Source organism: Apium graveolens, chromosome 3 (genome assembly GCF_009905375.1).
Source record: "Apium graveolens cultivar Ventura chromosome 3, ASM990537v1, whole genome shotgun sequence".
In the NCBI taxonomy this organism is placed as follows: Eukaryota; Viridiplantae; Streptophyta; class Magnoliopsida; order Apiales; family Apiaceae; genus Apium; species Apium graveolens.
Window position 1 is genome coordinate 232,566,844 of NC_133649.1, and position 17,190 is coordinate 232,584,033.

General features: G+C 34.1%; 1 protein-coding gene and 1 long non-coding RNA gene across 3 annotated transcripts; one reads left to right on the forward strand and one right to left on the reverse strand.

Annotated features, from left to right (window-relative positions):
* The first annotated feature begins 752 nt into the window (after positions 1–752).
* LOC141711001 (uncharacterized) lies at positions 753–2,260 on the forward strand. The gene is made up of 5 exons (XM_074513466.1): positions 753–1,065; positions 1,177–1,321; positions 1,432–1,517; positions 1,624–1,718; positions 1,856–2,260. The coding sequence occupies exons 1-5, from the start codon at positions 974–976 to the stop codon at positions 2,152–2,154; spliced, it is 717 nt and encodes a 238-aa protein (XP_074369567.1). The 5' UTR covers positions 753–973; the 3' UTR covers positions 2,155–2,260.
* A 5,144-nt stretch (positions 2,261–7,404) lies between these two features.
* On the reverse strand, positions 7,405–17,015 carry LOC141711002 (uncharacterized). Of its 2 annotated transcripts, none has more exons than XR_012571179.1 (5): positions 16,913–17,015; positions 16,695–16,793; positions 16,490–16,587; positions 16,155–16,374; positions 7,405–7,718 (listed from the first exon to the last, which is right to left on the reverse strand). It is a non-coding gene; the product is annotated as an uncharacterized LOC141711002 (long non-coding RNA). The 2 variants fall into 2 exon arrangements; XR_012571178.1 differs by having other exon boundaries at positions 16,695–16,789; positions 16,908–16,998.
* Between the last annotated feature and the right edge of the window lie 175 nt (positions 17,016–17,190).

The following is a 17,190-nucleotide window of genomic DNA, read 5'->3' on the forward strand; positions in this document are numbered from 1 at the left end:
AAATATTATCATACAAATTTATATATTTTTTGAAACGAGTCGAAGTTAAAATGGGGGTGTAATCTGTTACAATATTAAAAATACGGGATTCACATTGTAATAATATAAACATAAAAAAATTATTCCGATTTTACCCTTGAAAATTGTTAAAAGAGGTGCGATATGAAACGAAATTAAAAGTTGACGGATGCATTCTGCCAAAATTAAAAGTTTAAGATCAACCGAAAAAGTGAATATTTATAATGGGTGCAAAGTGCAATTTACTCAATATACTTTTACATTAATTTATAATTAAATAATTAAATTATAACGAATATAAGATACATTTAAGTATGAATTTTGCTTATTTCGGATCATATTCGGTTCAGAAATTATTTGAATCGATTTTGTTCGGTTCTAATTTATAATCTAATCTAGTATTTCGGATCATTTTCGGTTAAATTTTCGGTTCGGGTAATATTCGAATCAGTTTAATTTGGTTTTCGGATAATTATCAGTTTATATAATTCGGATCTCGGATATATAAATTTCGGTTCAGTTCTTCGGATCGAGACCCATTTTATCAGTTCTAGTTGTGGCAGTAAATATGGGAGAGCTAAGTAACTCAGTTACTTTAGGCACTTCCCTACAATAAAAAATTACTTTTTTTTTTACTTTTAAATTCTTCAAACTATACACAGTGACCCATGCATATATATAATTTATACAAGAATCTGATTTTTATATAATTGAGTTACATATATGGAGAGAAACTAGGCATAAGAGAGTGGAAAGAAGATATTATATTCTGAGACTACTTATGCATTGGGATCGAGTAAAATTTCTTTTTATGTCTTCTGCCAAATAGAGCTGCATCCAGGAGTTCAACAGGAGGTGGAACCCTAGTCCAAGGCCCCTTACCTCCTACTACAGGCTCAGTGATCTTTGGCGATCCTTTGAGCAATGGAGTGCGTATGGTGCCAAAACTAAGGTAATGGTCAACGGCAGGGGGCATGTTGATCAGTTCTTTGTTCCTTCATTGTCAGCTATTCAAATTTTCACCAACAAGCCACATAAAACTGTTAGGTATTTTACATTATCTGTATTTTCAGTTGTATCATATAATTTTCAGTTGTTAACAGATAGATGAGGATATGTAGCAGATTAAATTTATAACTGATTGTTTTGCTTTACCAGACATACAAGAAAGAAGATGTCTTTCCAAGCTTTGTACTTAAACCCTAATGATTTATATCCCCAAAGTGGTGACTTTTATTCTAGACCATATTTTGAGTTTCATGAGAAAGTTTCTCCCTACAACAGGCCACCCCTCTTTGAAACAGTAAGGAATCTTACCCAGTTTCACATTCTACGGTGTTTACATGACCATGTTTCTTAAGTGCTATCTTATTTATAATGAATACTATATATGTACCAATGAATTTGATGCAGATAGAGAAGTTCTCATTGTCTAATCCTGCCCTCCAGACTTTGACAAGTATTGATTTGGCCCCTGCAAGCTGGATGTGTGTGGCCTGGTTAGTTTTTCAAGTACTAAATGAGTACTGTTATAGAATTATAATTTTGTAAGATCATATGCTTTGGAAAATTATAATTTACGCTTTGTTTTTGTGTGTTTATTAGGTATCCAACCTGCCAAATTCCGAATATTGGGATACCTATCAAGGACTTTGATGCTGCTTTTCTGACCTTTCATTCCCTATCGTCTTTCTATCAAGGTAATAATAGATATATTTGTGCTTCTATCTATATCCTGCAGTGTCTTTTACTTGAATGTATAATTTTTGGTCATGTCTTCCCCATGAACATCTTTATTAATTTATATAGATTTTGATATACACCCTGTACTATTCAGAAACTTTAGTGGAAGATTCTCAGTCGATTTCTCTACAACCATTTGGATGCGCTGCTTATAAGTTGCAAGGGGACATCTGGTTGAATCATGGGCAGTCAGACTATCTGAGATTGTGTAATCTCCATCATGCTGCTGATTCCTGGATAAAACAGCTTGGTTTCGAGCACCATGATTTTGAATTCTTCAGTATGCAAAGTGACCAACCTGTAGCCTATACTGAGCAGCCGTTTTGTTACTCTTTTGGCAATGGCAGTGGTCTCTTGCCAGGACCTGATCCATTCTTTTGTAACAGCTTTTAGATGGCACTTAATTGACCTACATTCATGTTGTAAGAAACTTAAAGGCAAAGTACGTGCTACTGCCTCATCGATCTTCCTGGATTTTTAATTCAATTTCCTTTTGGTATTTTGAATTAGGTGCTCAAAACACCAATTTTAGAAGAAAACTTTCATTACATGTTTAAAATCAACTACTGTCATTACAATGATGCAACAATATTATTGGCAGACAATTAAAAATTAGGTGACGCAATAATATATCATTGCTGAAAATTAATGATGTAAAATATGTTTGAATTCAGCTCATGGCAGAAAATGATAAACTCATATAAGGGTGGGACACATGTGAAGGTGGATACCACTAAATATTAAACTCGTTGTGATTAAAAATTTCTAGAGAAGTGCAAATTTTAAAATTTTAGCCTTTAATTTGTAATTCAATATAAATTTAAAAATTCTTTTATATATGTTATTGAATACAATACAAATACAAAATATACTTTCAACAGGTAATCAATTTTTATCTTTTAGTTTTGAGATATAGAGGCACCGCGGGCTATTATGTTTTTTTCCCTTATTTTTCCGCTATTATGTATGCACGCAACACTACAATATTGGTATTAGAGCGGCAAAACACTTTAATTTCGTTATGTATTCAACAGTTTTCGATATATAAACATGTATGTGATTTGTCATGTTTTCCTGCTTATATAAGATGTTTATGTGATTATCATATAATTTATAAATATACTGTTATAAACATGATTTATTCTTGTTCATATTATCTGATCGAATTTGGTACGAATTCTAAAATAGTGGCCGCTGCAGATTTGCTAAAATTCGTGTATGGTGTCCAATATTCGCAACATCTACAATACCAATGTAGAGATAGAATTTGGTTTGTTAATTGTTTTAATCATCTTTTTATTAAGTGTAGCTAAATTTGTTCTCTAGGATGAAGATGTAGTTAATTTAATTACTTTGATATCTTCTCATTTTTTATTATTTGATTCTCGCGATTTTTCCTAGTGCTTAATTTTTCAATTGACAAAGTGATTCTAATATATTATTATTACTTGATTTATTTTTCAGAGCCTGTGTTTACTCCATGAAATTTTGATAAGTTATTATTAAATAACAAGTTTCATAGTATATGCTTGTCTCGTTATTTGAAAGTTCGTAGTCTCTGTGGATCGACCTGTGATTGCTACAACTACACACTGTGCGCTTGTAGTTATTATTATTTTACACATTAAATATGATAAGATTTGATATTGAATTTTTTTATTCATGCCTTATTTTATTTTTTTATTAGATCATTATATAAATGATATTGTATGATCTGATTAAATGATTTAATATGTCATTCATTGTTATATAGCTTGGTGAATTTAATATAATTCATTTTTATATGATTTAATATGTTCTTCATTGGCTCTTAATTCTATTTAAAAAAAATGCTAAATATTTAACTGCTTCTAAGTCCGTTGGACCCAACGTAGTTTGGGTACCAAAGAAAACTTAATCCCCTTTATTTTTATAGCATTAAAAAGAAAAAGGTCATGTGGATTCTAGACAGTAGATGTTCAAGGAATATGAGTGAAGATAGAGCCCTTCTAGCAAAGGTGGTTGAGAAAGTTGGTTTAGTTGTTACTTTTAAAGATGACAACAAAGGTTATACAACGGGATATGGCTGTTTCGAAATTGGTAATGTCATCATTAATGAAATCTCTTTGGTTGAAGAATTTATGCACAATCTTCGTAGTATCAGTCAATTCTATGACAAAGGATGTGAAGTTTTATTTACGAAGGTGAACTGTTTGATCTCTAATCAGACAAATGAGAAGTTTACTCTCATTGGAGTGAGAAATGGTGATTTTTGTAGCTAATTGAAATTCTGCTAAAGATGGTCATGTAATGTGTTTTCATAGTAAAACTTCTCCAAATGAAAGTTGGTTATGGCATAAGAAGCTCTCCCACTTAAACTTCAAGATCATAAATTCTTTGGTTAAGATGAAATTGGTGAGAGGTCTGTCTGAGATGGAATTCAGTCCTGATGGATTCTATGAAGTATGTGAGAAAAGAAAGTCAAAACGAGCATCACAAAATAAGAAGAAACTGACTGAAATCACTGAAACGACGACAACTCCTTCACATGGACTTGTTCAGCCCAGTCAATATCATGTCAATGTCAAGAAAGAAATATGGCTTAGTAATTGTTGATAACTATTCCAGATACACTTGGGTGTTATTCATACATTCAAAGGTTGAAGCAACATATAAGATTATTGATCATATTAAGAAAATTTAGTTAGAAGATGGAATGCTTGTTCGTGGTATTAGATCATATAATAGAACGAAATTCAGAAATGCAAAGTTGAATGATTTCTGTGCCGAGAAGGGCATTTCAAGACAATTTTCAGCAACAAAAACACCACAACATAATTGAGGGGTTGGGAGGAAGAATCGAACACTGATTGAAGTTCCAAGACTATGCTTATTGAAGCCACTTTTCCTACCTATTTCTGGGCTGAAGCAGTTAATACTGCATACTATACTCAAAACAGAACCCTGATCAACAAATTGTATAAGAAAACCCCTTATAAGTTAATGGCCAACAAGAAACCATGAGTGAATTACTTTCACCTGTTTGGAAAAAAGTGCTTTGTGCTTAAGAACGATGAGCATCTTGGAAAATTTGATGCTGAAGCGGAAGAAGGTATCTTTCTAGGCTATACTCTGGAGTTAAATGCGTATAGGAAATATGTGATTAGTGATCAAAAGGTTATGGAGATTCTGAATGTAACTTTTGATGATGCCAAGAACCCAAGTATTCAGAAGGAAGATAGTTATGATAATCTTGATGTTGAAGATTTTTCTGATAGCAAAGATGAACCTAATATTGTTCTAATGGAAATGATCCTGATAATGATCATAATTTAGATTCAGATTCTATTGATCTAGATGACAGTGGTGACAATAGAAATACAGGATAACAGTATCATATTATCTTTGGGACAAGTCCATAAGTTTCAGATTTTGAAGATAAAGATGGAAACAACTCATTGGGAGCATATCAAGAAGCAGAACAAGAATCCACTAGTCAGACTCATCATAATGCTAAAAATGCAGAGTCATCTAGAACCAACTTGTCCAAGTCTGTAAAATGGAGTAAACCTCAACCTATTGATCAAATCATTGGTAATGTAGAGGCAAAAGTTCAGACCAGAAGAACTACTGCAAATGAATTTCTATATTCTGGGTTTCTCTCTCAAATGAAACCAAAGAAAGTAGATGAAGCTCTCGGGGATCCAGATTAAGATGATTTCTATGCAAGAGGAGCTCAATCAGTTCAAAAGATCGAAATTTTCGAACTTTGTACCCAAGCCTTAAGATAAATCTATAATTGGCATAAAGTTGGTTTTCAGAAATAAGTTTGATGAACATGGAATTGTTACAAAAAATAAGGCGAGATTTGTTGCTAAGGGATATTCTCAAGAAGAAGGGATTGACTACGATGAAACCTTTTTACCCGTTGCTAGACTTGAAGCCATCGGGATGTTTTTAGCATTTGCAGCATATTCAAATTTCAAGGTATATGAAATGGATGTGAAAAGTATTTTCCTGAATGATGAGCTTGGAGAAGAGGTCTACGTGGAGAAACCCCATTGCCTCATAGATCCTGAGCTTGAAGATTTTGTGTATTTACACTTCAAGGCTCTTAATGGTATCAAGCAAGCGCGAAAAACATGGTATGCCACTCTCTTGGAATTTCTTATTGAAAATGGTTTCACTTGAGGTGTCATAGATGAGACTCTGTTTTATAAAAAAATAAAAATAATATCATACTTGTGCAAGTCTATATTGATGACATTATATTTGGGTCTACAAATGATGTATTTTGTGCAAGGTTTGCTAAGCTTATGTAAAGTAGGTATGAGAAGGGTATGATCGGTGAGTTGAATTTATTCCTCGGACTTCAAGTGAGCAAGAAGCCAAATGGTATTTTTATTCATCAAATGAAGCACATCAGAGATCATCTGAAGAAATATAAGTTGAAAGATTCAGCACCTGCAAAGACTCCGATGGCAACTGCCACAAAACTTGATCAATAAAAGTCTTGGAAGAATGTGGATATCACTAACTACCGAGGCATAATTGGATCACTGCTTTACTTGACTGCGAGTCATCCAGATATTATATTTTCAACATGGTTGTGTGCACAATTCCAAACTGATCCAAAATAATCATATCCGATAGCCGTCAAAAGAATTTTCAAATATCTGCAGGGTGCACATAAATATAGTATTTGGTATCCTATAGATACATGTTTTGATTTCACCGGCTACACAAATTCTGATTATGTTGGTTGTAAGATTGATCAAAAAATTACTTTAGGAAGCTATCAGTTTCTTGGAAGTAGATTGGTTTCTTGGTTTAAATGAAGCAGTATTCAATTTTTACATTTTCATGAAGCCACTTGATGAAGCTACTTTCAACAAGTTGGTTAGTGAACTTGGCATGTTAAATTTTTCCAATTAATTGGAAATCAACAAATGCAATTTGATGAGGATAAACTTTGCAACCCATATGATGATGCTATGAAGGGAATGTAAGTTTACATATCTAATATCATTATATTTTTCCATGTTCGTAAACTTTCGAAGCTAACTGATTACCATGGTTTACATGTTATATGCTAGTTGGTAAATAAGTTAGAGTTATTGAAACAATATATAAGTTGTTTGAATGCCTTTATGCTATATGATTTTCCCTAATGCAAATACTTATTATATTAATATTTATTTAAGCACACACATATGACTCATGCTCTGATTAAAGACTCTGTATGATATTTGCGTACTAGACCATGAGTCACTTTAATAGTAGACTCTTAGGTTACACTTATTTTTTGATTGTTAATACTTGTGCTAGAATAAATGTGCAGCATAACTAGAGATAGTTATGATATCTTCATGTCAGGTGAATAGTAATTAGTTCAGTCTTGACATGATAAATCAAATTTGGGACAATGTTGTTAATTATACTCTTGGCATGAATATTTGATGTTGTGATTTGAACTCTGATTACACTATGCCATAGATGGCTTTTAGAAACACCAAGACTGTGTTGCTATAGACCCAAAAAATGTTTCCATAGGCAAAAAGAGGTCTATTGCAACACATTTTCGGTGTTGGGTATAAGGCAGTCACCATAGGTATTTAACATTACATCAGTGTCAATCTATGGTAACACATTAAAATATGTTGCTATAAATATCAATTGCAACAAGATTTTTAGAGTATAGCAACACAAATCTTGTGTTGCAGTAGAGGTACTAACTGACAAAAAAGTGGGTCCCACAAGTAAGCCCCACATCAGTAGAATCATTACATGAATCAAGTTCTATAAAAGTTACATTCTGGTATAATTAAAAAACTAAATCTAGTTCCAATATAATAGATTCCTACATTTCCCGGCTTTGCCTTCTCAAGGGCTTTCACATGAGCATCAACCAAATCGGTTATGTCAATGTAGTCTCTTATGCAAGTGCCATCTACGGTCTTATAATCTGTTTCGTGAACCTGCATGGAGATGAATTCAATCAGTTCTAAAACAAAGATAATATAAGAAACAGACTCGATATGTCACACTCAAGAGAAAGGTCTAAGGACGTTGAGAAGTATACAGACGTCACTATAAAATTTAAAAGGGACACATACTGTTGGAAACATGTATGGGCTTTTCTATTTCGCGAAATCGAAACACATGATATATGTTTAATATTATTTGGATAATAAAACACACACTCAGCAAACTATGTATATATATAACTAAAGCACACAACAAATTTTTATTTCACAAATATAAGCTACAACTTATTTTATAAACTAGGATACAACTCTTCTTTTATGACTCAAGGAGCTTCTGCACTGTATTTATAATCAAACTATTTTTTCACTTCAATATGTATTTATGTTTCATGCAATGTAGATCCTTTTATAGACTCAAGCTACACTAACTTACATCATTGCTCACCTATATTATATTTATTATTATAGTCTACTATATTGACTGACACTAATCAGCTTGATTATTACAAACCATGTATAACTCCTATCACATTCATGTATGCAAGTAAAATAACCACCTTCCTTCTTTCTAACTCATGCAGCCTACCATATTTTATGGTATTCATTTATTTCTATCTAGATATAAGCTTCTGCATATTAGTTTTTCCTCTTAACCACCGCAAAGTCTTTTTTTTATATACTTCCTCCAGCTGGTTCATGCATGCAAGTTCAACACTGTAGCTATATTACTATTAATGTTCTCCTTTTATGTTTTAAAACCAAGTGTGCTGTGTGAACTTTGGAATGCAAGTACTCTTCTAGATACATATTTGACCGCCACTGTATTTTGCAAACTGCTACCTTCTTCCCACCATAATTCAAGGATTTATTCATTTAATGTTTTTATTTTATTCATTAGTTATTCTTCCGGAGAGTTTGAATTCTAGCACTCCCCCTCAAACTCAACTTTGCATATCGATTTTCACTTTTATTTTTCCAAACACATCCGACTTCAACGTCTTTGTAAATATATTCGCTAAATTTTCTTCTATCCCGCAGTGCACCAATTCCATAATTTTCTCGTTCACCTGTTCTCGAATGAAGTGATATTTGATATTGATGTGCTTGCTCCGACTATGTGACACTGGATTTTTCGCAACTGAAATTGCGGATTTGTTATCCCTGTAAATTTTAATCGGACTTTCCTCTGCGAGGTTTAACTCACTTAGTATGTAGCCTAGCCACATAGCCTGACATGTGCATGCTGCTGCTGTTATGTATTCCGCCTCACATGTTGAGAGAGCGACTATCTATTGCTTCTTTAATGACCATGAAAATATTGCAGAACCAATGTGAAAAGCATAACCCGAAGTGCTTTTTCCCATCATCCAAGTCACCACCATAATCACGGTTTGAGTAGCCAACTAATTTTGAATCTTGAGAATGCGTATAAAATAAGCCATGATCAAGCGTACCTTTTATGTATCTCAAAATTCTTTTAGCTGCCATGAAGTGATCTTGCTTCTTTTTCTTTATGTACCTACTAACCAATCCGACTGCATACATAATATCCGAACGAGTGAAAATTAGGTATCGCAGACTTCCGACCAAAATTTTGAACAACATCAGATTTACCGACTCCCTCGTTGAATAAACTCTGAGCTTTATGCTTGCTTCTGCTAGCGTGCTCACTGGCTTGCATTCTTCCATTCTGAACTTCTTTAAAATCTGCTCCGCATATTTTTTCCGTGACATAAAATTTCCGTCTTTGTTTTGCTTCACCTTGACTCCAAGAAAGTACGACATTTGGCTGATATCTATCATCTCAAATTCATTAGTCATAACTTTCTTAAAATGATCAAACATACAAGGGTTATTTCCGGTAAAGACATATCGTCCACGTATAAGCAAACGATCATAATATCTCCCCCTGAATTTGTTTTCGTGTAGAGAGCATGCTCGTATAGACTCTTCACGAAACCATTTTTCTGGAAATATTCATCAACCCTTGTGTTCCATGCTCGTGGAGCTTGCTTCAAACCGTATAAGGTTTTCTTCAGCCTGTAGACCTTATTTTCCTGACATTTCTGAACATATCCTGGAGGCTGCTCAATATAGATTTTTTCTTCCAGATTTCCATTCAGGAATACTGACTTGACATTCATCTGAAATATCTTCCACTGGTTTTGAGCTGCAATTGATGTCAGAAGTCGTATGGTATCAACTCTTATAACTGGAGTGAATATCTCATCATAGTCAATGCCATGTCTCTGTTTGTAGCCTTTAGCCACCAGCCTCGCCTTGTATTTCTCCACTTCTCCATCTTGATTCGTCTTGGTCTTATAGACCCACTTGACACCGATAGCTTTGTGTCCTTCTGGAAGATCTGTCAGCTCCCAAGTATCAATTTTCTTTATTGCACCAATTTCCTCATCCATGGCTTTATTCCATTTTCTTTCTTCAAAAGCCTCTTCAAATATAACTGGATCACATTCAGCCATTAAACAAAATAGAGAATAATCAAAGGATATTTATATCAGACTTGTTGCTTCATAGATATTATTCAGACTCTGCATCTTTCTCGGTGCTCCCCCTGAACTGGTGCTTCCTCCCGTGGATGGTGTCGATCCAGGAGTTTCTTGATTTGGACTTGGTGTAGGAGTTTGATCATCATTTCCGTCAGCTTCAATGTTCAATTTATTGTTGAGTGACATTTATGACACTTTATTATGCTCTAATAAGCTTTGAATTGGTGTATTTGTACTCAAGTTGTTAAGTTTTTTAATGTGTTTTCTAGTGTTTTTGCATTTCAGGCATTACTCAGGCAATCAGGTGAATTAGCATGGTTTTGGTGCTAATTTGGTGTCCAGGTGGTGTTGGAATAAAAGCTCGTGGAAAGCCGGCTCGAAGCAGCAAGATTTAAGAAGAAATCTGAGTTTTTCCCAGAAGGGCGGCGCGCCCGCACTGTGATAGCGCGCGGCCGCGCCAGGGTTCCAGAAATGTAGCACGCCCGCGCTGTGATAGCGCGCGCCTGCGCTGTGATAGCGCGCGCCCGCGTTGTGATAGTGCGCGCCCGCGCCGTGGTCGAATTTCAGAATCCTGTTTCTACTACAATTCTAAAAGGGAAAGCTTCCAGATTGTTGAGGGCTGCTTTATATATTCATATTAGGTCGTTTTTAATAGATATGAAGTAAGAGAGACGGACCAGAGCGCAAGGAGAAGACGGAAAGAGACCTTTAGCATAATTCGACAAAGACGAAGACGATCTAGTTTATTCTTGTGAATCTTTGTTTTGAGTTGTAACTTGGATTCTTGTTTCTTATTTTGTTGAACCTATACTCTTGTTTGTACTTGGTTTTATTTATTCGTATAAAGACTACGTTTGCTATATCATGTTTTCACCGGAACCCACGTTGATGATGAGTCTGATTATGGGCTAATCGTTATCGTGGGGTTCTAGCGGATTTATTTTAGTTAAATTGTTTGATGCCTTAGTTAGTGGTGATTGTATGATATCCTAGTATTGGTTGTGCGTATTCGTCTTATGAGCATCGCGAACTTATAAGATAGTGTGTTAATTCTTAATGAGGCGAAAGTGAATTTAAGGATTTAGAACTTGCCATGCTAGCATAGGTTCATGTATTTGTTATGCATAATTCGTAGGTAATTTTAACCTCTTACTTGCCCTATGTAATCAAGATAGATAACTTGTGCTTAAACTGTTATGTTGTCAAATTCTATAGACATATAGGGTCTCAATATAATTGGTGCCTATTCATCTTCTATCTCTTTTGTGGATGTCTGGTAGAATGGTACTCGTGCAATGAAAGTTGGCGTTTGTCAGTTTCGTGTTGTCTGATTAGTGTCATCACCATTGCATGCTAAGGTTAAGAATATTAAGGCTATTGAATGAAGTATTTAATGAAGTTAGAATCCCATGTTTGTCATATATATCAATACAGTTAATCTTATTCTCGTAGTTATAATTGTTAGCGTAATTCTTAGTTATAAACAATCTCAATTTGTTATCGTCTTAGCATTGGATAATAACAATACATTATTGCTTAGGTGCATAAATTAGATAGTTAACCAATACAGTCTCTGTGGGAACGAACTAGAAAAAATTCTATACTACTTGCGAACTCAGTATACTTGCGTGTATTATTAGCGTATGTTTAGCGCCTAACAGTTATCACCGTCATCGTCATCACCGTTGATAAATAAACAAGCAACTTTTCTTTTATCCTCGCTCCATCTCCAATAATCAGATTCATCATACTCAACATCTTGAGAAATGATTAATTTCTTCGTCAGAGTATTATAGAGTCAGTATGCCTTGCTTCTTTTATCATATCCGGTAAAGATACATTTCTCGCCTTTATCATCTAGCTTATTTCTTGTCTGATCGGGAACATGGGCATAAGTAATACATCCGAAAATTCTGAGATGTCCAACTGATGGTTTGCTCCCACTCCATGCTTCACTTGGAGTTTTATTTCTGACACTTTTCATCAGACAACGATTCAACAAATAAACTGCACATAAAATGGCTTCAGCCCAAAAAGTTCCCTCCTTTCTGCAACACCATTTTGTTGTGGAGTGTATGCTATTGTCAATTGATGATTTATACCATGTGCTCGACAGAAAAATCTGAACAAGTTTGAAGTGTACTCGCCTTCTCTATCTGATCTGAGTGTCTTCGAATACTGGCCACTTTGTTTTTCAGCCAATGCTTTGAACTCCTTGAATTTATCAAGAGCCTCCGACTTTTCTTTTATGATATACACTCAACTTTTCCTGATGAAATCATCAATAAATGTTAGGTTATACCTATTACCTTCAAGTGATGGGATATTAAATGGACCAGCTATATCTGTGTGAAATATCTCCAACTGTCTCCTGGCTCTCCATGATTTTCCAACGGGAAAAGTTTGTCTGTGTTGGTTCCGCTTGACACATGCTTCACACAAATTTTCTGGTTCGTTGATTTCTGGCAAACCGTCCACCATCTTTGTCTTTGATAATAATTTTAAGCCAGAAAATCCAAGATGACCATATCTCAAGTGCCACAGCCACGAATCATTTTTAATGACTGATTTCAAGCACTTATGTACTTTCATCTACATATCAAGTGTGAGCAAGAGATTCTTTGACATCTCCACATCTGCAATTAGTTCTCGAACCTGAATTCAGATGGTAAGAGAATTATCCTGCATCTGTATATTATATCCTTTCTCCACAAGTTGACCAAGAATGATGATATTATTTTTCTAAGCAGGTATATAATAAACATCATTTATATACTTTTTTATCACCATTCTTTATCATAACGTTATTGTACCTTTCCCTTTGACTGGAATATTTGAAGAATCACCGAAAGTTTCTTCTCCTGTGACAGTCTTGTCTATCTCCGTAAATAAATGTTTGTGGCCGGACATGTGATTGCTCACACCGGAATCAAGATACCAAATATTCTTCTTGCCTTCCTCATCTCCTTTGTAGGTGAGGAAACAGAACCAACATTTTTGTCTTCTTTTGCTGCTGCAAAATGGCTCCTTTGTTCCACCTTTGGTGCTCTACACTCATAACTGAAGTGACCAAATTTATTACAATTGTAACATTGAAATTGAGATTTGTCACCTCGTTGAAATACACCTCTTCCCCAGCCTCTAAAATTCTAACCACGACCAGATGGTTGATAACCTTAATAATTATGGCCTCTGTTGAAAGACTGTTTTCCACGTCCTCGTCCACCTCAGTAGCCACCTTTAAAGCCACCTCTGCCACGTACAGAACTGCTACTGGCAGAACTGTCACCAATGGATACCTTACTTTGCAACGCCTTTTCCAAGTGGCTAGCATCATCATACTGGTTCATTCGCTACTCATGCGCTTAAACTGAACCAACCAGCTCGTCAATCAAAATTGTTGACAAATCTTTTGACTCCTCAATAGAAGTAACCACGTAATCAAATAATCTGGTCAGCGAACAGAGGAGTTTTTCCATGACCCAAACATCTTCGAGACTTTCTCTATTTTTTTCATCTCATTTGTCACGGCTTTCAAATGCATAACAAATTCACCAATATTTTCTAATTCTTCATCTTTAAATTTTCGAATTTCCCCGCATAGCACTTGGAGCCACACCTTTTTAACTTTTTCGACTCCTTGAAAAGATTTTTGAAAAATCTCCCACGCACTCTTCGATGTTTTTGCCTCCAAAATTTTTTCAAAGGTTGAATTATCAACACCTTGAATAATTGTATATAACGCCTTATTATCTTTTTTCCGGGTCTCTTTCAAAATCATCTTTTTCTGTATTTGTAAGGGCCACTTCATCTAGGGGCTCGTCATAACCACTTTCAACAATTTCCCAATTGTCGTATGAATTAAGTAACACCTTTATTTGAATACTCAAGTTCCCATAATTTGTGACCGTCAACCTTGGAATATTGGGTTGCACCCTATTCGCCATTTTTAGAAACGTAACCTTGGCTCAGATACCACTTGTTGGAAATATGTATGGGCTTTTCTATTTCGCGAACTCAAAACACATGATGTATTTTTAATATTATTTAGATTATAAAACACACACTCAGCAATCTATGTATATATAATTAAAGCACATAACAAACTTTTTATTTCACAAATATAAGCTACAACTTATTTTGTAAACTAGGATACAACTCTTCTTTTATGACTCAAGGAGCTTCTGCTCTCTATTTATAATCACTCTATTTTTTTATTTCGATGTGTATTTATGTTTCATGCACTTTAGCTCCTTTTATAGACCCAAGCTACATAAACTTACATCATTTCTTACCTATACTATATTTATTATTATAGCCTACTATTTTGACTGACACTAATCAGTTTGATCATTACTAACCATGTACAGCTCCTATAACTTTCATATATGCAGGGAATATAACCACCTTCCTTCTTTCTAACTCATGCAGCCTACCATATTTCATGGTATTCATTTATTTCTATCTAGAGATAAGCTTCTGCATATTAGCTTCTCCTCTTGACCACAGCAATATCTTGTTTTTATATACTTCCTCCAGCTGGTTCATGCATGCAAGTTCAACACTATAGCTGTATTACTATTAATGTTCTCCTTACTTCTATATTTTAACACAAAGTGGGCTGTGTGAACTTTGGACTTTAAGTACTCTTCTAGATACATATTTGACCACCACTGTACTTTGCATACTGCTAGCTTCTGCCCACCATAATTCAAGGATGTATTTATTTAATGTTTTTATTTTATTCACTAGTTATTCTTCTGGAGAGTTTGAATTCTAACACATACAACACCGAAACAAGCAATATAATGGTTATATATCCTGATTAAAAATTGTTAAATAAAAACATATCAGATGCCTCTAAAATTATCAAGTAATATAATGCAACACAAATAACTTATGCATATCCGAAATCCGGAATACTGATTGTTCTTTTTGGTAGATATAAACTGATTGTTTAAAATTAAGTAACTACAGATTATCTAAAAATACATAAACAATAATATAAAAAACCCAGACAAGCCCTCCCACTAATGTTCCAACTTGGAACTCTTGTTCCCCTTATTCATCATTCTTGAAGTAAACTAATCATATTAGTAAGGTTAAATTATGATAATTATTGCATAGGAAAATATATCAGAATCATTGCAAAAAAATCATAAATGTTGATCCATAACACAACAATGGTTAAAACTTTGAGTCCATTGGGTTTCCAACTTGTCATGCTAAATAAAAGATGCAACTTATACTCACAGTCGAAGTTCCTTAATGTTCTCTTCTATTTAAATTTCCAGGCCCAGAATAAAATCATAGACTTCTAAATAAGAGTACAAATTATCTTCTTCAGAATCTTAGTTGAGATTACAGTTCTGTTTAACTAGTAACCTATATCCATAACTTCAAACCTCTTCTCTAGGCTATTTATTATGGGAGAATCAAATTCTTTGCAGTCCAGTAGTAAATATAATAAAATTGTATAACCTGTCACTTGTTCAACACACAACATCTTAATTATCAGGTCATCCCAACTACATCTATTTGATTTTTGGCCAAAATGATGTAGCTAATTAAAGATCTTATGAATGCATACATATGTAACCTTCAGATCAAGACTTGGGAGTCAAGTTGTCTAGTTCATGCTAAGTCAGAGTTATGAAGAAAATCAGAATGTATGACCCCATTGCCATTGGCATATTTGGCATAACAACATAGTCATGCATGTTATATGTAATATTACCTATCAATTACCAGTGTTTAGTTTCATATAACCAAACATGAAGCTTTTCTTACCTGCAAGTCTCCAATGAAAATAATCCAGCTAGTACACAATTATAATCACCCAAGCCCATTAAAAATATAAAAACAATAATACATAAACATTTATATAAAAAATTTAGTAATAGAAATGTGGAAACATAACCTTAAAAAGGGTAGAGGCAGCGAGGAAAGCGCTTGATGCATGTTCACTAACTTCAAAGGATGAGAAAAAACCAAGATACTGGAGTAGACCAACATCAAAAATAACCTTAGATTAAAGTCATGGCTTTCAACACCTTATTTTATTGCAACTTGATAAAATTTGGATTGAGATCAAATGCCTATGGCATCTACTCGGCAAGCTAGTTCGAAAATATAATCTCCTGCAAAATTGCCCAACAATAATTAAATAACCTAGGTGCTTGCAAAGAACAAGAAAAAATAGAAAAAATGAAAACTAATAGCAAAACTAAAAAATGTAAGAAATAGAACATCGACCCTAATAGCAAAACTAATGCTCAGGAAAGTCAACTTGAAGCTGGTAAGATTCATCGGCATAGAGCATACCGGAAGCACCACCAACTTCAATCACCCACCTGTACATTAAACAAACAAACTTATATATATATGTTGACAAAGTAAAACACCCATGATCTATTTGAAAAAAGTTATGAGGAAACATAAAAATATAAATTCCTTTGACCTTTGAAGATTATCGCCGGTGAGTTTATGTTTAAATCCAAAAGGAGGACTCAGCTGCCACTTCATCAATAACTTTTGAAGTCGATTGCAAGCTATCTTTCTTAGAATATATATCAAACAAAAACATATACCATTTGTAATAATAATAATAATAAAATGAGACAAGGAGAGAGAGACTAAGTGAGAGAAATAAATAGAAAGAGAGAAAGGGGACCTTACGAGAGGAGGCAGAGTAAGAACCTTTCTAATTTCACAGGAGATTAGATGCTGTAATTGATTTCCCCCTTTCTGTAGTCCAAAATTAAGTTTCCCGCTTTTCCAAAACTTAGCCGCCCCTACCCCAATTTCACAAGTCCAATTCATATACTTTAATTTAGTTGAATATAAAAAAATATTTTATAAATATTATCATATATAATATTATATTTAAATTGCACATATTAAATTTATTATAATTAATTTATTATGATTTGTTTTTAAATATTCAAAATTATTAT

Excerpts from the sequence above, each read along its gene's own strand:
- LOC141711001 (XM_074513466.1), top strand. The coding sequence starts at position 974 with ATGGTCAACGGCAGGGGGCATGTTGATCAGTTCTTTGTTCCTTCATTG. Across the intron at positions 1,066-1,176 it reads AAGCCACATAAAACTGTTAG|ACATACAAGAAAGAAGATGT; the intron begins GTATTTTACATT and ends TTGCTTTACCAG. Across the intron at positions 1,719-1,855 it reads CCTATCGTCTTTCTATCAAG|AAACTTTAGTGGAAGATTCT; the intron begins GTAATAATAGAT and ends TGTACTATTCAG.